This window comes from Oculina patagonica, chromosome 13 (assembly GCF_052425735.1).
Source record: "Oculina patagonica isolate OP01 chromosome 13, crgOcupat, whole genome shotgun sequence".
NCBI lineage: Eukaryota > Metazoa > Cnidaria > Anthozoa > Scleractinia > Oculinidae > Oculina > Oculina patagonica.
Window position 1 is genome coordinate 16,655,162 of NC_135770.1, and position 23,333 is coordinate 16,678,494.

The window sequence follows — 23,333 nt, forward strand, 5'->3', positions numbered from 1 at the left end:
TGGTTTTCAGTTCTGATTGGCTGGCTTCGTTTTTTTCTTGTTTCTGATTGGTCCACCACAGCGGGCTAAAATATATTTTAGCCCGCTGAATTCTCCATTTTAGCCCGCAAAATACGCCACAATGCCCGATGAAATGATTATAATAACTGCTATATGAAAGTAATGGCACTAACACAGTTGTGACTTAATTTGCTTTCTGCTTTTTTCGGCATGGTAACTTCAGATCAGTGACCTGTTCCCAAGCTCGTGTTTTGTCCTTTCGACCTTTAGTGTTGCCACTCTGACAGGACACTGTCCTCTGAATTCTAATTGTGTTACTGTTGTAGCCAAATGTTCTTATATCGGGATTGTCGCTGCACCTACCCAGTTTGCGCTGGCTTCCAAAATACTCTTCCACTGGATCCTGGCAGAACCGCTCAGTTAGGACAAATTCCATTCCTTCATTCAGCAGAAATTTTGTTACCTCCACAACAGAGTGGACAGTATTCTCAAAACCTTCGTGCGTCTGCCACGAGAGAAACATTCGGTTCCTGGCATTCTGTGTGAAGTTACCAGGTCTGTTGTCGACACTCTCCTTCCAAGTCTTCAGGTAGTCCAAGAATTTCATTAACCATGCAAATCTAGAAAATAAAGCAAAACCATAAATCATCTTAAACATGGAATCACGCAAGACTAAAATATAAAAATGTCTGCACTGGTTTTGGACTACTACACTTAGTGATTGGTTAAAAACTCTTGCATCACTTTCTCAGCCAATCAGAAGTAAAATCAAAACCAATCAATTTGCTTTGAGTTTACTGGATTGTCTGAGTTCTTTGTGATTGGCTAAAGTGACTACTTTGGTTTTGGTTTTATGACACTCAATTGAAAACTGCTCAATGTACCAATAGTAATCATATTTTTTTTTTTTAGAATACTACATTTTCTTCTGATAACAACAGAATCAACCCCTCTAAACATAAGTCCTTACTGGAACAAAGCACAGAGTAAAAAATTAAATGACTTTACACCCAAGGCTAACAATGTTATTTTCACAAAAAAATATTAAGTTGTAAAGTCAAAACGCACCTTTCATCATCAACAGAGGTGTAAGGAGCTACGAAAGGCTTGCGCTTTCTTTGATGTTCAGTTGTGCTTCTCACGTTGAGACAGTCAAAGAAGCCATCGACCATTTCACAAAGCTTGGCAGTAGCTGCTGCCTCTGGAGGTCCAAATGACTTTAGAACTGCAGCGACTGAGGCACTCAAGACTTGCGCAGCAAGATTGACCCGCATGACAGAATATGGAGTCAGGTTCACATGATCATATGTCAGCCTAGGCAACAGCTTCAAGCCATTGTCCACATCCTGATAAAACATCTGTGTGATGTGCTGCCACAGTACATACTGACCATCATTCCACATATACCGAGTGCATTTCCCAGAACCTGAGTGCATGAGACAGTTCCGTGTTGTTTTGACTAGGTGCGGCGCATCAGAGAGGAAGTAAACAAAGCGATGAGGTGCAAAAATGTTAACTGCACGATAACACACGTCAGTGCCTGCATCTCCATCAAGGGGTTTGTGAAGGCGGTAAAACCTCCTATTTGGTGAAGCACCATCAGATGTGGCAGCAATGACCCACAGATTGCAACTAGTTTCTAATATACAAACAGCTTCCCAAAACAAGGGCATTAGTTGTGCAGAGGTAACACCAGTTGTGGCAAAATGTGCAAGGCAGAACTTGAGGTTAGTGCAAACGCCACGAAACAGAAAGGCAAGAGCATGTGTTGCATTTTCATTGACGTTTTCCAAAACAGCATAGTTCAGTTCCAAGTCTCCAAGATCAGTAAAACCGATCAGTTCTCCAGTTATCTTGTCCAAAACAAGGTTTGACATGACTTTCATCTCGTCAAACAAAAGAGCCACATATCTTTGAACATCAAAGTATGTGTCAGTTAAGGAGTTCAACTCCTGAACAATTTCCTCTTGGAATCCACGTTGTGGCCGAATGGCATTTCGATAATCTTTCAGTCGTCGCTGACTTGGGAGTACCAACACTTTACTATTTCTAAGCTCTTCGTAGCATGAAGGTGACTTTGCAGCAAGTGAAAGACAAAACCTGATGATCATCGGATGGTATCGCACCCCAGTACGACTGCTGGAGAAAAGTTTCTTCTGTTGCTGCCAGAAAAGGCTCATGAAAGGAGTGATGTTGTCATCAGCCTCATTGAGGATTTTAGTGAAGTCGTTGCTAAGTTCATGATCGACTTCAATGTTTGTTTTGACAATTGCCGCTCGCATTTCATTTAGCTCTCGCTCAAGTTCGGCACATTTCAGTCTTTGTTGTTTTAATGTCAGTTTAATTCTTTCCGGATCAGTTTTTGATACTGGTGCCTTGACACTTGCAGGTTTGGAGAGCCGCCTTTCCTTTGCTTTTATGGGCTTTCTTGAGGAAACCAGGTACTCCAAACATTGTGGGCATGCATCTTCCGCAACTTCTTTTTCGCACATGAGATGGCAGCCCTTTGACCGCCAGAAACCTTTGTTGGGAAACTGTTCACCATGCTCACATACCTGAAGTGAGTCTTCATTTATGGGAATTACGTGATGAAACAGCTGGCTTGTTAATTCACTGGCTTCCACTCCACAGCAAAGTTTATAGCACTCCAGCTCTTTAACAATTTCACATACTGAAATGTTTCTGACTGAACGCCGGTGAGTAACATAGAGGGGATGATCTTCAGGAAGATAACAACCGAAAGCTTTCACAGTGTATGCAAGACTGTCATCGATCATAATTTCTACTTCTGGGAGAAGGAAAGGTTCTACAGTCTTTTTCATAATAAGTCTGTCTGCCATTGTTTTAAATTTCCAACCTTTCAGGGTTTTCAAGCCAGTGATTCGCTGGCACAATTCACTAAACGACTTGTAACATGCCTTGGGTTGTTGATCGTGCTCCTTGACAACCGATCGAGCAGGTCTTGGTGTAGGCTTTGCAGCCTCGTGACTTTTCCTTGGCATGTTTAATCTTGGGATGGCGCCGAATCGTGGTTTCTTCTTCGTCATTTTCGCCGTTTGAACTGCATTTGGAAATAAAGTAGAACACAAATAAGAAAGATGAAAATTAACATTCAAGAAAATTTCACAGAGATCGTAAACAAAACCATATGGCAAGCGAGAGCATATCTTCAATTTCTACTGTATATAGTAGCCGTACTTACATATTTCGAAATCTTCAACGTCGAAATGTTTTTCACAGGTAAACACCTTGTCATTTTCGATCCTTTTTCGAAATTCATGGTCGATCTCACGCGTCTTTGTGATCTCACTCAACCAATCGTCCCGCCATTTCTTGTGTGCCTCGTCCTTCGCCGCGGGCAACTTCCAAATACCGATCCCTTTCGTTCTTCTACAACTCCCACAGCCAAATACAGCACAGTTATCTCCGGGCATGACGACTAATGAACAATATAGCTATAACATTTATCGAATCGAGACTAATCTAAGCTAAAAATCCGGCGAAATACAGCGTAATTCTCCGCACATTCACGTAACTCCGATCGCCATGTTGATTTTCTTGTGCACGGTCAAGATCACGTGACTAAGGGAAAACCATAACAAAGACATCGGCCTTTGATGTAAACCGCGTTTCCTAACCAGTCCCCTCTACTAACTATGTATAGATTGAAGGGAGTCTATGGCCTAATATTCATACAAATTTGAATATTTCTGCAACTCATAGTTATCATAATGATATTCACTGATAAACAATCGTGTCTTTTTTGAAAACGCATTGTTCTCACCATTAAAGCGTGGAATGTAATTACAATAATTACCATTTGGAAACCGTGTTTTGATCGGGACATCTTCGGAAATCTCAAAATTTGGACTTTTCCGACAATTTTGGGGCAGAGTATACAGCACGGGTACAGAACTTCATGAGCTGCCACTGCAGAGAGGTAAACTAGAAATACTGTAGTGTGTCATAACAAAAGCGGAATTCTAAAAGAGCGCTTTTGAAAAGAACGATAGAGCATTAAATTCAATTTTGCACATTTTAACCACCATAACTTTCTGGCAAACTGTAAATTAAAAAATCCGCTTCTGTTATGACACTCTAGAGGTATTAACTGATTAGTTTTTGACAAGATCACAGTGTGCTGTCTCCTACTCGTTCCGCAAACTTTGCCCGCAAAATCAAGTTCTTCCTAATTTGGAACTAACGAGGCTGTAACATCGCCGTTAAGTGCAATCTACCAAATAAAAGATGACATTCATAGTCTTTCATCATTTCTGTATGTCTCTGTAAAATTTGAGCTTAATCGCACCCATATCAGCCGAGAAATAAGCGTTTTAAGAGGGCGTCCGTGTTACAACGGACAAGGCATATTTCGGACCTTCACCGATTTCCCTGATTTTTTCAGTGAAAGTCGACAATTATATCCCAGTAACAAATATCACATTTATTTGGATCATTCGATATTTTATATTCTTTGCGAGGCGATTTTCAAAGTCACCTCAAAACCATGCAATTCGCCATTGGAGACTCCTTAAATTTGCTATAAATGACGGTCGCTGCCAAAACTTTATTACTCAATTCAATTAAAATCTAGTAAACCTTACATAGACAAGGAAACAAAATAGAATCAAAAAACAGTGGGCAGTACCTTGACAGTCCAAATTTTCAACCAGACTCGTTAGAGCGTCTACCTTCTTAGATAAAGCTTGGCAACATTTGTCTCTTTTGCCGGCATATGCATTGGAGATGACAGTCAGCAAAAGAAGAGAAATGATTCCAGTAGATTTCAGTGCTGCCATTTTAGAATCTTGCAACAGAGCGCCAGTGCTTTCAGTAAGAACTGATAAGTTAGCATTTAAAGCGTTCCCGTTTATAAAGCCTTCAATCGATACTCAACATAAAAATTATTTTCTCCTTATACAAACCTAAAGGCTTTTTCCTTTGGTTGCTGGGAGAATTCGTAAGTCCTTAAGAACCTAGCTCAATGATTGGCTCAGGGATTTGCTACAAGCAAATGACCAATAGCAAGCATGCCGTGAAATTACGGAATGTAGCAGGTTTAGAAGAAAGCAAAATAACCATAGATACGAACGTGGGTGGCAGTGACCTTAGAACGCTACTTAGAGTTATAGTGACTGAACACAAACAAATGATTAATGACACTTTTGCGTTATGAAATAACACGCACGTACGGAGAACATGTTTAAAAATCTTAATTTTAGCCCAACATAAACACTGAACACCTTCCAAAATTACTTGCTTTCGAATGTTCTTTTCTATCATGGATTATATTCCGTAAATGCGAAAAATCGATAATCCGTGCTGTATTTTGAAGGCCCCCGCTCGCGGGCTAATTCATTAACAAGCAACAACAAAATAAAGCTTTAAAGACACGTTTGCAAAGTGCCAGCCTTACGGGCGCGGGGTCGGTTGAAGCTTACGTGACCAAAGCCCACTATGTTTTGTTCTTTCTTCACTTTTAAAAGAGGTAATATCATGAGGATTTTTTTTGCATTTTTGGTCAAAACGGAGCTAAAATTAGAGGTAACTACCTTCGCTATTACACGAAATGCACGTGTAACACAAAGATGAAGATATCAAGTGACTTGTTAAATGGGGGAGCAACTTATTTTAGTGATATCTCCGAGACATACGGGCAGGATTTGAAACAATCTGCCTGACTTTTCCAATTTTAGATTATCTTAAAACTTCTTGCTGCGTAACTCAAGATAACATCCCTTCAAAGGTTCAGGGCATTAGTATGGTAATTTTTAACAAAACAAGACCATTATGAAAAAATTTAAATACGCAGCTTTCGAAATGCTCTATTCTTTATGTATATGCTAAAATGACCGCCTGTTAACTGATTTTTAAGGTATGGACAAGAAAGCAAGATACAATTAAATATGTAGTAAAACATATTTTAAAAAGATAGATTTGGAGATTCGTGTCCATCGTCTTTAAATACGTTCATTGACGAAATAGCCTCTACGTACCAAGTAAGATGAATTTTTAACGGCCATTATGCCAGAGCACGCTCTTATAGAAGAAAAAGCTATTGGGACAAAACTCTGATCGAAGAATATGAATTCACAATATATATTATCTAAAGAAGCATATATTTTGGAAAATTATTCCAAATAATTTAGCTTAACAGGAATATCCGCAATTATTGTGGAAATGAGAAATGCAATCCGTGTACACATTCATTAGAGTAAGAATTTGGTTTACTACTGCCACTAAATAATATTTTTTTTCCTGAATGAAACAGACACAAATTATAATGTAATAAGCTGAACGTTGAAAGCAATTGGTAATTTTGGTCTATCTTTTCTGGGTATGTGCTCAAACAAAATTACATATAAACTAATACCATCGTTTAATAGTCAAATTGTAAAACATGAGAATTTCTCACAATCATCCAGAGACCACGAATCCGATACAAATTCGTCTAAACGTCAGTTCTGAGGCCTTTGTAGGCATATCAAAACATTTAATTCAAAGCACTACAAAAACTGAAACGTCAACGATCAGAGGGAGATGTCATTCTTAAGAAGAAATTATCATCACACGTACAATTCTCTAAAGGGGAATATATTCTGGAGAATGATGCTAAACGATTAAGCTTAAGATCCCAAATTATTGTATTTGGAGCTAATAAATATATTGTATGTTCATTTTTTTGGAGCAAGAATTTGATTTACTACAGCTGCCACTAAAAAAGTTTAGGTTCTTTTTCGGAGTGAATGAAAGCAGACACAAATTAACTCGATTTTTTTTTAATGTAATACACTTTTCTAGATACGAGCTCAAAAAAATTAAACACGCAAATAAAATTCTTGTTTAATGGTGAAATGTTAAATTCGTAGCAAACAATGAGAATTTCTTACCATTCTACAGGGACATGTTTTACTACATGTACCTCATGCAAGTCATGATCAGATACCACATGCATGGCCTTTGCCGGTATATTCAAACATTAAGTGCAAAAACGCAGAAACGTTAAGGCGTGCAAAAACATTCGAACAATGATTATACACTGGAGTAGGCTGCGCATATAGCATTGTTACGAACGCCCAAAAGGCCGGGAGTGATGAGAGGAGCATGTTTTCGCACGCTAACATCATGGCTTTTGCACTGCATTGTCACTGAGTAAAAGAGTTTGAAAGCAATTCCAAAAATAACTTTAATTGTGAAGGTAAGATTTGGCTTATTGCAAAATAAGTTTGTTATGAAATTCTGGCGAGATAAATTATTCTTTAGAGAAATTCAATACGGCAAAATCTTCTCCAAAGATTGGTCTGTGAAGGCGACCAAACATTTGGTCGCTTTTGAAAAAGTGTTGCTCGATGTTTGTGGTATATGCTTATGAATAGCCAGCGGGAAAAATCGTTCTTCGGAAAAATCGTTCTTCGAAAAAAATGTGATATTTGTTACTGGGATATAATTGTCGACTTTCACTGAAAAAATCAGGGAAATCGGTGAAAGTCCGAAATATGCCTTGTCCGTTGTAACACGGACGCCCTCTTAACAGATACGGGTCAAGCAAAATTTCGCTTCATGAATTTACTCATGCTGTAGGTGTCCCCGTCGACCTAAACTTGAATACAAGGTGCATGGAGAACACAACAAACATCAAATAATGAATATATGAAATTCATATATTTGAACTGCTTAATAAAGAAATAAATGTAAAGAAGACCATCGCAGTTATTTACGCAACTTATGGTGCGAAAACTCCAAGCAATACAAGTCATCAAAGACACATATTAGTTGATTCATTAGCTCAATTTATTTATCATTTAATAGCAGCGTGATTGCACTGTATTTTAATTCCCCACATTAATTAAACATGCTTTTTTGAACCCTAATTTTAAACAACATTTCATGCTGCATGCTTATCATTTTCCCTTTACTTTTAACCTTAATAGTTCAGTTAAATTCTCTTCACTGAACTAAGATATATCCAAAGGCCTTGATGTGTTTGTTTCCGTTGTCTGGAGAGTACACAGCCTCGTTTCCACACGTGTTGGAGTTATCGTGAAGCCCTCCTGTACCGAATCCGATCCTGGAGTCACAGGAATTGCAACTATCTTCTTGATTGACCAGAATGCCAATTCTTGCTTTAGCAAAGCGGGCGCTGTCAGCCTGAGCATTGAAACCTTCTCTGTTGCAGTTGGCCTGGAGGGAAGCCTCAGAACCGATCAACTTCTTCCATTCGTTACGTCCCAGGGAGGTGGGACGGAATTTACCATCCTGAATCAGGGCGTACAGCGAGCTAGCCTTTTGGTTCAGAACAATAAACCTTGGTTCTTCTTCAGCGACCCTCATGCCGAGGCAAATCTTGGTAAATGGTGTGCCCCAGTAGGTACGTAGCTTGGTCTCATCGTGGTCCAAACCGTTCTGCCCTTCAGGGATGCCGTACTCTCTCTCGTCGGTCCAGTAAGCTGAATCATAATGGAACGTTTGCTGCAAGGTAAAATTAAAGGATGCTAAGGAAACCTTACAACATTTTGATACAGGATGCTCCCCCATCCCTTTTAGCCACTTTAATAAATTTATAAGGGAAGTGAGTACATTATAAGAGGTATTTTTCGCAATTGTAGGGCACACTTTATGGTGGTGATATTCACCCATCCTTTGTTATTGTGACCTAAAAAGCGGTTTCATTCGATTTCAAGATAGATTTGCAAAATGGCTCATCACTTAATGTTCGTTGGGCCTCAAAGCTGAGTTTTTATTTTCCCAAGAACCAGTGGCTTAATTTTTGTTTCTATTGACTTGCTAATTGCTAGTATTTATAGATCTTCATAACCTAGGTTCCAGTTCGAACTATTTGGAATGCATGTTGACTACTCTCCTTCTGTCGAGATCACGGCAACACATCCTATTCAAAAACAGTAAGCACGAGGAACTTTCTACCGAGATCATGCTTCTGAAAACTATCGTTACCTCAGAAGTAAGTACGTTTAGCTCTTAATAAAGCATTAGAGGTTGAAGTACCTTAAGGCCGTCAATCTTCATGACCATCGTCCACCCTCCACCGCCACAATCGCCAAGGTCTTCTCCATTCATATTGCAGTAGACAGAACGCTTCTCACTGCCAAACTGGAGCGTGTATGCCTTGTTTTCGTTTGGCCTTTTAGAACATTTAAAAAACGGTATTAGCCTTTAATTTGAGTTGTGTTCGTTTGGTATAGTGTTATTGATTATTTCAAGTAAAGTTCGCTATGTTTTGGGTACTATTATCGCTTTGCATTAGTTACAAGAGCTGATGTAGACCAAGTTAATCTTGTATGTATTGTGTATGAAAAAAAATGAAATTCAAATACTGCGTGGCTTTAGAAATACTCCTGTTTCTATCATACACGATTTTTATTAACCAAAGGAAGCAAAAAAGTAAACTACAAACTCGGTTCTCAGTTTCTCCGCAACTTACTGGCTGTCGTCATAAATCTCTTTGCAGGAAACTGGACCACTTTCGCAGGAACCTAAACAAACAATAGATATGGAAATAAAATTCTTAAGCTATCTAGAAGACATGGAACTTAAAAACGTAAACAATTAAAATCTAGTAAACCTTACATAGACAAGGAAACAAAATAGAATCAAAAAACAGTGGGCAGTACCTTGACAGTCCAAATTTTCAACCAGACTCGTTAGAGCGTCTACCTTCTTAGATAAAGCTTGGCAACATTTGTCTCTTTTGCCGGCATATGCATTGGAGATGACTGTCAGCAAAAGAAGAGAAATGATTCCAGTAGATTTCAGTGCTGCCATTTTAGAATCTTGCAACAGAGCGCCAGTGCTTTCAGTAAGAACTGATAAGTTAGCATTTAAAGCGTTCCCGTTTATAAAGCCTTCAATCGATACTCAACATAAAAATCATTTTCTCCTTATACAAACCTAAAGGCTTTTTCCTTTGGTTGCTGGGAGAATTCGTAAGTCCATAAGAACCTAGCTCAATGATTGGCTCAGGGATTTGCTACAAGCAAATGACCAATAGCAAGCATGCCGTGAAATTACGGAATGTAGCAGGTTTAGAAGAAAGCAAAATAACCATAGATACGAACGTGGGTGGCAGTGACCTTAGAACGCTACTTAGAGTTATAGTGACCGAACACAAACAAATGATTAATGACACTTTTGCGTTATGAAATAACACGCACGTACGGAGAACATGTTTAAAAATCTTAATTTTAGCCCAACATAAACACTGAACACCTTCCAAAATTACTTGCTTTCGAATGTTCTTTTCTATCATGGATTATATTCCGTAAATGCGAAAAATCGATAATCCGTGCTGTATTTTGAAGGCCCCCGCTCGCGGGCTAATTCATTAACAAGCAACAACACAATAAAGCTTTAAAGACACGTTTGCAAAGTGCCAGACTTACGGGCGCGGGGTCGGTTGAAGCTTACGTGACCAAAGCCCACTATGTTTTGTTCTTTCTTCACTTTTAAAAGAGGTAATATCATGAGGATTTTTTTTGCATTTTTGGTCAAAACGGAGCTAAAATTAGAGGTAACTACCTTCGCTATTACACGAAATGTACTTGTAACACAAAGATGAAGATATCAAGTGACTTGTTAAATGGGGGAGCAACTTATTTTAGTGATATCTCCGAGACATACGGGCAGGATTTGAAACAATCTGCCTGACTTTTCCAATTTTAGATTATCTTAAAACTTCTTGCTGCGTAACTCAAGATAACATCCCTTCAAAGGTTCAGGGCATTAGTATGGTAATTTTTAACAAAACAAGACCATTATGAAAAAATTTAAATACGCAGCTTTCGAAATGCTCTATCCTTTATGTATATGCTAAAATGACCGCCTGTTAACTGATTTTTAAGGTATGGACAAGAAAGCAAGATACAATTAAATATGTAGTAAAACATATTTTAAAAAGATAGATTTGGAGATTCGTGTCCATCGTCTTTAAATACGTTCATTGACGAAATAGCCTCTACGTACCAAGTAAGATGAATTTTTAACGGCCATTATGCCAGAGCACGCTCTTATAGAAGAAAAAGCTATTGGGACAAAACTCTGATCGAAGAATATGAATTCACAATATATATTATCTAAAGAAGCATATATTTTGGAAAATTATTCCAAATAATTTAGCTTAACAGGAATATCCGCAATTATTGTGGAAATGAGAAATGCAATCCGTGTACACATTCATTAGAGTAAGAATTTGGTTTACTACTGCCACTAAATAATATTTTTTTTCCTGAATGAAACAGACACAAATTATAATGTAATAAGCTGAACGTTGAAAGCAATTGGTAATTTTGGTCTATCTTTTCTGGGTATGTGCTCAAACAAAATTACATATAAACTAATACCATCGTTTAATAGTCAAATTGTAAAACATGAGAATTTCTCACAATCATCCAGAGACCACGAATCCGATACAAATTCGTCTAAACGTCAGTTCTGAGGCCTTTGTAGGCATATCAAAACATTTAATTCAAAGCACTACAAAAACTGAAACGTCAACGATCAGAGGGAGATGTCATTCTTAAGAAGAAATTATCATCACACGTACAATTCTCTAAAGGGGAATATATTCTGGAGAATGATGCTAAACGATTAAGCTTAAGATCCCAAATTATTGTATTTGGAGCTAATAAATATATTGTATGTTCATTTTTTTGGAGCAAGAATTTGATTTACTACAGCTGCCACTAAAAAAGTTTAGGTTCTTTTTCGGAGTGAATGAAAGCAGACACAAATTAACTCGATTTTTTTTTAATGTAATACACTTTTCTAGATACGAGCTCAAAAAAATTAAACACGCAAATAAAATTCTTGTTTAATGGTGAAATGTTAAATTCGTAGCAAACAATGAGAATTTCTTACCATTCTACAGGGACATGTTTTACTACATGTACCTCATGCAAGTCATGATCAGATACCACATGCATGGCCTTTGCCGGTATATTCAAACATTAAGTGCAAAAACGCAGAAACGTTAAGGCGTGCAAAAACATTCGAACAATGATTATACACTGGAGTAGGCTGCGCATATAGCATTGTTACGAACGCCCAAAAGGCTGGGAGCGATGAGAGGAGCATGTTTTCGCACGCTAACATCATGGCTTTTGCACTGCATTGTCACTGAGTAAAAGAGGTTGAAAGCAATTCCAAAAATAACTTTAATTGTGAAGGTAAGATTTGGCTTATTGTAAAGTAAGTTTGTTATGAAATTCTTGCGAGATAAATTATTCTTTAGAGAAATTCAATACGGCAAAATCTTCTCCAAAGATTGGTCTGTGAAGGCGACCAAACATTTGGTTGCTTTTGAAAAAGTGTTGCTCGATGTTTGTGGTATATGCTTATGAATAGCCAGCGGGAAAAATCGTTCTTCGGAAAAATCATCATCGAAAAATATTTTGCGAGCATATTTTCTGGAAAACTATACCAAATTTTTTAGCTTATCAGGAAGATGCAAAATCATTGCATGAGGAACAAAACATTATATACATTATATTTCACGAGTTGAAAGGAGCAAAATTTTAGTTGTCTTCCACCACTGGTGTGCCGTTCGCCACTTCTTAAACTAGAACAGCTGGTAGTATTAAAATTAAAACCGAGCTCAGACTCAAGTTTACTGAATCATAGAACAAGAGTGTCTGGGGCGTAAACATGCTCATTAAATATAAGTGTTGAGGTACCTAGGTGTCTTCATGTTCTTCCAAGCACTTTTTTCTGCTTTATTATCAGTTTCTACCTTCTGCTAACTAACTAACTCACAAACTCAAATGAAACTAACTTAATACCATAATTGTAGACAGGTTTGCAGAGTTCTCGGACCGTGGGAACTGAGGAAACATCCACACTCGCTGCACTAAGTAGACTTACTAACGAGATTGTTTGTTTGATTAGTGAAATACTTTAGAATAGTCGTTCAACGACAAAATGGCAGCTCCATAACAAAGAGAGATTAATGCCGATTATTGTGCTCAAGTTGTTATAAAAACTGACGTAAACTTCATTTCCGTGAAGCCCGACACATATTAAATCAGAACATGGCTCCAATTGATTTCGACTTGGCCGTTCGTTTTCAGAATGTTCGTAATTAAAAGATGGAGCTTTCAGTAATAACAGATAAGCTAGTTCTCGATGCGTTCAACATCCAAAAACAGAACCTAGCCTGATTAAAAAAAATACTTAGCCTGATTAAAAAATTACTAGTAAAAACCTTCTAAAACGTGCAAAGCCCACGCTAATAGGCCAGTGAAATATACTACTTAAAATTCACAAGAAAAGTGCAAAGCCCACGCTAATAGGCCAGTGAAATATACTACTTAAAATTCACAAGAAAAGTGCAAAGCCCACGCTTATAGGCCAGTGAAATATTGAAATGGAGCGCACAAGCAGGGTGTCGTAAACAACAAGGTTTACAAGAATAGCAACTAACCATGGATACTAACGTTCAGCAGCAAAAAACGTGATGAAAGCTCAACTTAATATCACGTTTATTTTTATTTTATTTTATTTTTGTCATATATTTACTTACGGTATGTTCCTAGTTCTTCCTTTTTTATAGCATTGCACATTAAACGTAAAGAAAATAAATTATATAGTCCAAGCCATCACAATACTAAACTGTCAAGAAAACATGCATGGAAATTATATGGAAAAAAGAAGGCATCAATAGAAATTATAAGAAGGTTTATTCCCCCGTATCGCATTTCCAATCCCTGACATATGCGAAAAATATTAGGTGACAGTAAGTGTTTTGAACAAAGTCCAGCTGGAATGATCGAGGATACGTAACGTGAATACCACGATAGTAAACAATAAGACAAAACCAAAGTAGTCATACGAACAATGCATTTTTATTTTAGCGCAGACAAAATCTTACATGAGCATCTAATCATCTGTTTTCAAACACATGGAAAGCCACTCCCACTTGAATTGGACACTTAAAATGTAGCTAACAATTAGTACTGGCAACTTAAAGAAAGGACATAAACACTGGAAAACTGCAGAATACCCTGCCACTCCGAAGCTATACCTAAAATAGTGGCTAGGCGTAGCCACGTAGCATGAATATACCTCGTTTTTTAATCCATGAGCCACGTAGCCGCGTAGCCATGTAGCCGCTGTTTCTGAGGTATTGCTTCGAAGTGGCAGGGTATTCTGCAGTTACTCCCTGGAAAGATATCGCCATTCGAGGTTGACGCTAATAAAAGTGTCTCTGTGCATATATAATGAAGTTTAAATCGGAAATCAATCTTTCAAAGAAAGAAAAATGCGCATAGGCAAGAATAGGAAAGTGAACATTATGAAACAATTCAAATATGAAGCTTTCGAAACGTTCTATTTTTATGGTGTTTGCTAAACTGACCGACTGTTAACTGATTTTGCGAAATAGATAAGAAATAAAACACCATTAAAAATGCATCAAAACATGTTGAAGATGGATTTGGTGATTCGTGTCCATCGTCTTGCATACGTTCATTGATGAAATGACAGCCCCAGATCGATTATGTTCAGAGCTAAACGTATAAGGGAATGGGCCAATTTCGGCTTATGTTAGACTTAAAATATGGCGAAATGCTAAATTCATGGCAAAAGAATGAATTTAGCATTTAGCAACAACGAGGACTTCTCGCCATCATGCTGAGACCACGATCGGAAGTTCTGTCGTTCCGACGCACATTTTAATTTGTAAAACTTTCATCTTGTCCATGTTTTACGATCTGTACGCCATGCAAGTTATGATGTACCGCACGGCCTCCGTCGGTATATCCAAACGTTAAGCTAAGTACATTCAAACATTTAGTGCAAAGCACTACTGAGGTAAAAACGTTACGGCGTACTAAAAGATCCGAACAATGATTATACAGAGTAGCCTGCACATACAGCTGCTTGTCATTACGTTTCTGCGAAGGTCCAAAGCGGCCGGAAGCGATGAGAGCTGGCTTTATTCCTAGGTTTACATCATAGCAGTCGCACTGCATACACAAAAGCGGTCAGAGAAATGCCACCTTATATTCCGTGGCGTTTATTGTACGCTTTACATTTCTATAAGGTGTATGTAAATGAGCTAATACGGTTTTCATGATCCAACTTCTGAATAAAATCTACGAGTTTCCTAAAAAATTTTTGGAACCTCGAGCTCAGTTGCTTTTAGTTGCTGATAAGGGACAGTTTGCATGTAAAGGCTTGTATGAAACTTCGGGATTTATCAAGTAGACTTATAAATAGAATAGTCGTTCAGCGACAAAATGGTAGCTCCATAACAAACAGAGATTAATGCCGCTGATCTACATCACAAGTGACACTACGTCGTGAGACAAATGGAAAATACTCTATTATTATTGTACTCTACCACGATGATTAACCACAACATTTTTTAAGATATTAACCTGAAATATAGGCGCATAGCCCAAAGGTTGATTCGTCGACATGAGCGTTGCTCGAGCATGCTCGAACGCTTTACACACCATCTTACCTTTCTTACAAGGTGCATTAAGAACCGCATTGTCCCCAAAGATCTACAAGTCAGACCGCCAGTTCCCACAAAGGGCGCGCGCAGAGTCGCTGAACTTGCATCAATGAGATTCCTGAGGGAAAGGATCAGACTGACGCAGATGGCCAAGGGAGATGCGAAGAAGGAAGCAGACACCACTAGTGCACAGAGCATAACATCCGTTCTCTCGACAGAGGACGCAGACAGAATACTAGAACAGATCAAGATCAACACCCAACGAGTCTTTTATTCCACCAAAGACAGACAAAAGCAGAAGTTTGAAAAACTTGTGCGCGAAAGACACGCGGCTGTGTCCCTTGCTGATACACCGTATGTTGACAAAACTAACTGGGTTATTAATTTATCTTCTAGGTCCCTCAGCGACGCCGAGATAGCTCTGTTGTGGAAAGAACTGAACTTCGCCGTAACTCCTACGAACATCCCTGCCAAGGAGATTATCGCCAGTGTCGAATCAGCTGTCAGACAACTCAACACCGAGCAAGCAGACCTTATCAGAAGAGCCATCAACAGCATTCTTCAACAGGCAGAACCACCAGAGCCTAACATCACGAAAGAAATGCGAGACGGGCTTAAAAGCCTAAAGGAGGATGATTCCATCATGATTCTCCCAGCTGACAAAGGGCGTGCTAGCGTAGTCCTGGACACTGATACCTACCGCACTAAGACGTCTACCTTAATCGAGAACGGACCGTACCAGCTCCTGAAAAAAGACCCGACAGACCGTCTGACCAGAAAGCTGTCCGAAAAACTGCTTACCCTGAAACGAAGCGGAGATTTATCAGAGGCTGTTTACAACAAGATCAGACCTCGACACTAACAGCCACCAAGAATCTACGGTTTGCCTAAAATCCACAAGGCCGACGTACCTTTAAGACCTATTGTATCATGCGTTAACACCTTTGCGTATGATTTTTCCGCCTACCTAGCTAACATCTTGTCTCCTTTAACAGGTAACTCGGATTTCGCAGTGACCAATTCAGCCCACTTCGTATCCACCATCAGCAGTGAGACGATCCTAGACAACGAGATCATGGTGTCGTTTGACGTGGAGTCGCTGTTTACAAACGTTCCTATCGACGGCGCTGTGCAAGCCGCGCTACGGAAACTAGAGAACGATCCCAGCCTTGCCGATCGCACAACGCTAACACCTGCTCAGATCGCTGACCTCCTGAATTTCGTATTGAGATCCACATACTTCCAGTATAACGGATCAATTTACGAACAACGGGAAGGCGCAGCCATGGGAAGTCCGGTTTCCGCTGTTGTTGCTAATCTCTACATGGATTGCTTTGAGGAGCAGGCAATAACTTCATCATCCTGCAAGCCTAAGATATGGAAACGCTACGTGGACGACATCTTTACTATTTTGGATCGCGGAAGAGTCTACAGCTTCTTACAACATCTTAACAACAAGCAGCCTTCCATCCGCTTCACCATGGAAACAGAGAATGACTGCAAAATCGCCTTCCTCGACACTACAGTTTCGAGAGAACCAGACGGCCGGCTCACCACCAGCGTATATAGGAAACCAACACACACTGATCAATACTTAGCGTATGATTCACACCACCCTCAATCAGTAAAACGCGGTATTGTTAAGTGTCTTTACGATCGTGCTAAACTGGAAGACCTATGCAAGACATGATCAAAGAACACGACCGGGACATCCGACTCGCCCGTATCCAGACCTCCGCCGTTTCAGAGCACACCCACCGTGATACCGGACACTACCCGCTTTGGAATGAGGTAAAGTGTATTGATCGTGAACCATACTGGTACACACGCAGGGTCGAAGAGGCAATTCAGATAAGACTTCACCCTAACAATATCAACAGGGATAGTGGAATTGAAATTCCCGAAGCATGGATGCCCACGATCAAAAAACACAACACCAGGAGAACTGAACGACAGCGGACCCCTGAGGGAACAACAGCACACCGGTTATAAGGTTACACCAGACCAGTCGACCTTATCGCCTGATGAAGACTAGCAGTGTGCAGTCGAAACGTCGCGATCTACATCACAAGTGACACTACGTCGTGAGACAAACGGAAAATATTTTATTATTATTGTACTCTACCACGTTGATTAACCACAACATTTTTTACAATATTCTTGATTTGGGTTCAATGCCTCAAATGTGGTGTGGTGGGCTCATTACACCAATATTCAAGTCTGGTGGAAGAAATGACCCCTCAAATTACAGAGGAATTTGCGTTTCTAGTTGTCTAGGGAAATTATTTTGTTCAATCTTAAACCAAAGGCTTCTAGAACATATCAACTCGCTGAACATCCTTCACAAATCTCAAATCGGATATTTACCGAATAACCGAACTGCAGACCATGTTCTTACTTTGCGAACATTGATAGATAAGTACGTTAATTGTCACCATGAAAAGGTATACGCCTGTTTTGTCGATTTCAGGAAAGCTTTCGACTCGGTATGGCACGATGGGCTCCTTTATAAACTGCTGCAAAATAATGTTGGAGGAAATTTTTATAACCTAATCAAAATCCTCTACTACAATTCTACCGATTCTATAAGGATTGGCAATAACCAAACGCGGCCTTTTCAATACGCAAGAGGTGTACGGCAAGGCTGCATTCTGAGTCCACTGCTGTTTAACCTATACATTAACGACTTGCCTTTCTCTTTCGACAATATTCTATCTGATCCATTTGTTTTACCCAATGGAACCAAATTAAACTCTCTTTTATATGCAGATGACTTGATTATACTATCACGATCAAAAACAGGGCTGCAAAATTGTCTCAATACCTTAGCCCAGTACTGTACATCGTGGATGTTACAGATCAATCCTAAGAAAACTAAAATAATGGTTTTTCAAAAAAACGCGCGAAAAAATATGACTGTAACTTTTATATTGGCAAAGAAAAGATTGACACTGTTCAGAATTATACTTATCTAGGAACGCGAATTTTTTCATCGGGAAATTTCACACTGTCGCTGGATCACTTGAGAGAAAAGGCTCTTCATGCTCTTTTTGCTTTAAGACGGCACGTTGACTTTAGCACACGTTGACTTTAGTTTACTCTTGCTTGTAAAATTTTTGACACGATGATTTCACCCATTTTGACTTATAATAGCGAAGCCTGGGGTGTCTTTGCTAAATCAGATTTCAAGTCTTGGGACACTTCACCAATTGAAAAAAGTCACTTACAATTTTGCAAACGCTACTTACAAGTTAATAACAAGGCATCTAATATTGCATGCAGGGCTGAAATGGGTCGATTCCCTTTAACCTTTGATATAAATAAACGAATTCTTAAGTACACAAGTTATCTTCAAAATAAAGATCAAAACTCCCTCGCCGTGCAATCACTGATAATGTCAATAGATCTTCATTGTAATGGTAAAAATGGTTTTTATTCCAATCTTTTAAAGATCCTCAATTATTATGACTTTTCCTTTAACTTTAATTATGACACTTTAGATGACACTAAGATAAAGTACCTTGTAGATCAAATGAAAAAGAAATATATCGTTTATTGGAAACATTCCCTTTGTAATTCGCAAAAACTAGAGTTTTATAATACTTTTAAAGACAGTTATACACCTTCACCCTATTTAGATTTGACTAGAAAAAATCCTAATCGAAAAACGCTTGTGAAACTCAGAATAAGTAATCACAAAGTCCTGATTGAAACAGGAAGATATAACAATATCCCCAGAAGTGACAGACTCTGCACTATTTGTGGGCATAATGTTGAAGATGAAACCCATTTTCTATTTCATTGTCCAAGATATATATCAATTAGAGACATCTTTTTCAATAGAATAGATCATATAATTTCGAATCCCCAGCAGTTATCAATTTCAATCTTGATTGTGCAATTAACGAACTCCACTGACTATTATATTAATATGCAATTAGTGCAGTTTATATCGTCCGGTATTGAATTGAGAGACAAATTATTATCAAATTCTTGATCACTGATTATTTGATTAGTTTTGTTTAATGACTTTTTATTGTAATTATTACTATTATATATTACCTTATGCTTTTGCAATACTGTAATGTTTTATGGTCATGCAAATAAAGCTCAAATGTTGTTGTTGTTGTTGATTCCACTTAATGGTCATACTTGTAAATTGTTGCTCGCAGCGCAGGATTGCGCGAGACACACGGTGCCTTGTTTCTCTTTTTCTTTTTTTTTTCTTTTTTTTTTCAGCTGCGCACAATTAATGTGGGGCGTTAAGTTGCACCGTGGGTCTAGAACTTAAAGCTCCGGCTAAGCGATCAAACATTTTCGTCCAACATCGAGTTGGATGAACATGTTTTACTGTTGAGCCTTCTCTTTCAACCTTGCATTTAAATGGTTTTCCATTGACCGACTATTGGTCCGATATTGTTTGCCCGCTTAGCCACTGAACGTTCTGTGTGTGACAAACACGATGTTGGACGAAAATGTTTGATCGTTTAGTCGGGGCTTAACGTAACTTATCAACTGTTTGCGGATATCATGGATACACAGCGTCTGGCTTAACACCTTGTGCCGTGTACCAATCTGTTGCCAGGGCAACATGTGTAGAAACGGGGATCAAACGCTTTTCGTCCACAGCAACCTGAACCTGGACTAGGCTTGCGTATGGTGATACCTTGGCAGCATAGGTAGAAAAGGATATCGTACAGCTCATTTCCACAGCAAGCTGACCTCTGACCAACCTTGCGCACCACGTTACCATTGCAGCATAAGTAAGAATACGCATCGTATGCTCGCTTGCCACAGCAACCTGAAAATGAGCCGACCATGTGGACTATGTTACCGCTGCAGCATAAGTAAAAATTAGCATCGTAAGCTTGTTTTCCGCAGCACCCGGACCGTGAACCAACCTTGCGTACGGCAGTACCACTGCAACATATCTCGAAATTGGGGTCGTAGGGAATTCCGCCGCATTCATAGCGTCCAAATGCCCAGTTGTCGTTTACGCCTTCCGACTCGCTTGGACCTGTTAATGGTAAAGATCATGCTTCTTTTAGATTAGCACGAAAGCATACGTAAAATTAAATTTTTATTTTTTTTTTTCTACATACAAGTACATGGAGTTTTGGTTTACTGGTACGATTTCATTATTTTCAAAGTGTGTGTATGAATAGCCTAACATTGCGTTACATAGTCCCTTTCTGATTTAAGTTATTCTGGAGAAAAACTAACTCTTGGCTATCCAAGAAGAAATCTTAAGACATGACCAATTCAAACGAAAGATAAGAAGAATGTATGTGAAATCCTTAAGTGTGACCGTTTGAATGACTGTTTTTGTGGTCCTCTTGTTTTTGCGAACTGAACTGAGAATAGACGAAGCTTACTTTTCAGGAAGGAATTGCGTGAGAGGGTTAAACTAACATATCAATTATTATAGGACTGGTGTTACAATTATGACCTTTTAAGTTCAACCTGAACGAATGCTAACAGTCTGCGTTCGTGACATTTATGCATGAGCTGAGTGTGAAGGAGGAAACATAAGTGCTAATTTAACAGCTGCGCGGGTCAGCTCGATTGATCGAGGCGATTGATTTTACCCTTTTGTGCATTGCTTTTCTAAAAGGAACTTTGAAAACTGAAACCTTAGTTTTTCTCGGCCAATGAAAGCTGAGGGGTAGAAAACGAAGGCTTACGCTACAAATTTGGTTTGTATTTGTCGTGACCTACTCATAATTTTTGTCATTTTTGAGAAAACCTGTGCCATTTTGCACGTCCTCGCATCAATCCATGAATGGACGTGAAAAATAGCACAGTTTTGAAAGTCGCATCAGTTTAATTCCTAAAAAATGTATACATATAGCTGTCGACAAGGCAAATGATGTACGTCAATAACGCATGAAATCACTCATTACTCAGATCAGTCTTCTTCAAAGGCTAAAATTAACAAGTTATTAAGACGGTTTAAAATAAATACTACTGGATAACATTGGCAGGATTGGGTCTTCCAGGTTAGTGTAATCGAACAATCGGAATTGCTGAGGCCATGGCTATTTCGTGCCAAGAATCTGAAGGACTCGTTAGTCAGAAGCAGTCTACCGCAGGACCCACCAAACCATCCAACGGGTACATTTCCCTGCAACAGGACCGTTTGCCGCACATGTCCCCATGTTAACTCATCTAACACAATTTCAACACCCAAGGGGCATGTTAACATCACAGGTCACTTCACCTGCACAACGGAGAACGTAGTATACTGTGTATCATGCGAGAGATGTCCATCGACCGTCTACATTGGGGAGACCGGGCGCAGGATGGCAGACCGTTTCAGGGAACACCGCAGGGATGTGATCAACGGCAGGAATGACCTTCCTGTACCAGCACACTTTAACCAGCCGGATCACTCCCTGCAGGATATGAAGGTCGCTGTCCTGAAAGCAGGCCTGACAAACCAACAGTACCGCAAGAAACAGGAGATGAGATACATCTTCCAACACGGAACTCTGGCTCCGAGTGGACTTAACCAAGATTTTAGCTTTACGGGAATTGACTTCTTTGTATTATCGTGCGCTCTCGCGCGCGCGGAAACGTGCGCGAGCATTTATTTAAATGCGCGTGTTATACAACAAACTTTTTAACGGCGAAATAGTTTTGTCCCCCTGAAGAAGGCAGCATTGCCGAAACGTCGGGAATAGTTTTTTTTTGCTACAGCGTAGTATTTACATTTTTTTCTTTTATTCTGTTGTCTGTTTAGGGCAATCGAACAGAATTCCCTTCCACCCCCGAATCTAAAGTATGCAGTTCCAAACTTTTTGCATGAGATTATCGTAAAATTCGTCAACGGCAAGTTTATACTTCCTCTTCCAATTCTCAACAGATTGTAAAAAAGTGAACAAAAAAACAATGTGGGAAGTTTAAAAATTTTCAATTTTTCTGTCCACGCGGCATCGAATCCTCATAAATCCTGATGGCATGTTCCGTCTGTTAGGCGGGTGCAAATGTGATTGCTAAATGACGAGATTCACTTTAAAGAATGTCACTAGCTGAATCAATTTAATTAATAGATCCACATAAACAACATTAGGCAGAGAAAATTGTATTTTAGGGATTTATTTGCAATATTTTTGGACTAAAAGACACTGCAGCCATATTCAGTAACGAACCCGATTTTGCAGATTAGGGTGGTCTTTTGGACATCTTATCTCCGCAACGTATTCGCAATTTTTTACATTTTTGACATGAGTAACTCATAATCTCACAGTGGTGAAAGTTTTAGAATAAAGTCAATGAGGGAAGATTTTCGCGCGAACTTCCTTAAACTGTACACGGCTCTGAGCGCACGTTCTTGGACTCGCTCTAGTTTCATGTCTTCAAACGCTTAGCAGAAGTGCCAGGCAAGGTGACAATAGGCGAGTTTTGGCAAGATATAAGTTTTGAAAACAATCAAAGAAGGAAATATTAAGTAGTAGATAAAATATGAGCGGGAGATCTGTGTGGGAGTTTACAACGGCGAGCCGATAGGAAAGCCATTGTAAACGCCCATACAGATCGGACGCGAATATTTTATCCTACTTGTGAAATGAAAACAATAAATTGAATGCAAAGTATTGTTATGCGATTCGGTAATTGGACATGCATGCCTAAATGCTGTACGCCCCACAGGAGAGAGAGCGTATGAGACAAAATAGAACTATTAATAATTTTCAGTTACTGCCAAACCGTGAGTAGGGCAACAGCTCGTTTTCGTCCTCCGAAAACTGAAGAGGAAGAAATTTTCTTACTGTCTAAAACAGTACCTAAAAATACCACGTACAATACAAAATGGGCGGTAAACATTTTTACTGCCTAGCAAAATACGAGAATGAACAAAAAAGCG

General features: G+C 39.1%; 4 protein-coding genes across 4 annotated transcripts in view; 2 read left to right on the top strand and 2 right to left on the bottom strand.

Annotated features, from left to right (window-relative positions):
- Nucleotides 1-23,333, top strand: part of LOC144634667 (uncharacterized) — a 56,837-nt gene that overhangs the window by 17,199 nt on the left and 16,305 nt on the right. The gene's annotated exons all lie outside the window — the stretch shown is intronic.
- Nucleotides 148-3,663, bottom strand: LOC144634724 (uncharacterized). Its single transcript, XM_078493761.1, has 3 exons — nucleotides 3,203-3,663; nucleotides 1,069-3,061; nucleotides 148-620 (listed from the first exon to the last, which is right to left on the bottom strand). Exons 1-3 carry the CDS (start codon nucleotides 3,432-3,434, stop codon nucleotides 185-187), a joined length of 2,661 nt encoding a protein of 886 aa, XP_078349887.1. The 5' UTR covers nucleotides 3,435-3,663; the 3' UTR covers nucleotides 148-184.
- LOC144634528 (putative skeletal organic matrix protein 5) lies at nucleotides 7,774-9,867 on the bottom strand. Its single transcript, XM_078493502.1, has 4 exons — nucleotides 9,630-9,867; nucleotides 9,440-9,491; nucleotides 9,004-9,139; nucleotides 7,774-8,469 (listed from the first exon to the last, which is right to left on the bottom strand). The coding sequence occupies exons 1-4, from the start codon at nucleotides 9,778-9,780 to the stop codon at nucleotides 7,948-7,950; spliced, it is 861 nt and encodes a 286-aa protein (XP_078349628.1). The 5' UTR covers nucleotides 9,781-9,867; the 3' UTR covers nucleotides 7,774-7,947.
- LOC144636650 (uncharacterized) lies at nucleotides 15,277-17,130 on the top strand. The gene has a single exon (XM_078495838.1). The coding sequence runs from the start codon at nucleotides 15,447-15,449 to the stop codon at nucleotides 16,329-16,331; it is 885 nt and encodes a 294-aa protein (XP_078351964.1). The 5' UTR covers nucleotides 15,277-15,446; the 3' UTR covers nucleotides 16,332-17,130.

Bases quoted from the DNA above. Each gene is read 5' to 3' on its own strand.
- LOC144634528 (XM_078493502.1), bottom strand. From the start codon at position 9,780: ATGGCAGCACTGAAATCTACTGGAATCATTTCTCTTCTTTTGCTGACA. The intron at 9,492-9,629 runs GTACTGCCCACT...TTGTTTGTTTAG, and splicing joins TGAAAATTTGGACTGTCAAG to GTTCCTGCGAAAGTGGTCCA. The intron at 9,140-9,439 runs GTAAGTTGCGGA...ATGTTCTAAAAG, and splicing joins GAGATTTATGACGACAGCCA to GCCAAACGAAAACAAGGCAT.
- LOC144634724 (XM_078493761.1), bottom strand. From the start codon at position 3,434: ATGCCCGGAGATAACTGTGCTGTATTTGGCTGTGGGAGTTGTAGAAGA. The intron at 3,062-3,202 runs GTAAGTACGGCT...TTCCAAATGCAG, and splicing joins CGTTGAAGATTTCGAAATAT to TTCAAACGGCGAAAATGACG. The intron at 621-1,068 runs GTGCGTTTTGAC...TTTATTTTCTAG, and splicing joins ACCTCTGTTGATGATGAAAG to ATTTGCATGGTTAATGAAAT.
- LOC144636650 (XM_078495838.1), top strand. From the start codon at position 15,447: ATGCTCGAACGCTTTACACACCATCTTACCTTTCTTACAAGGTGCATT.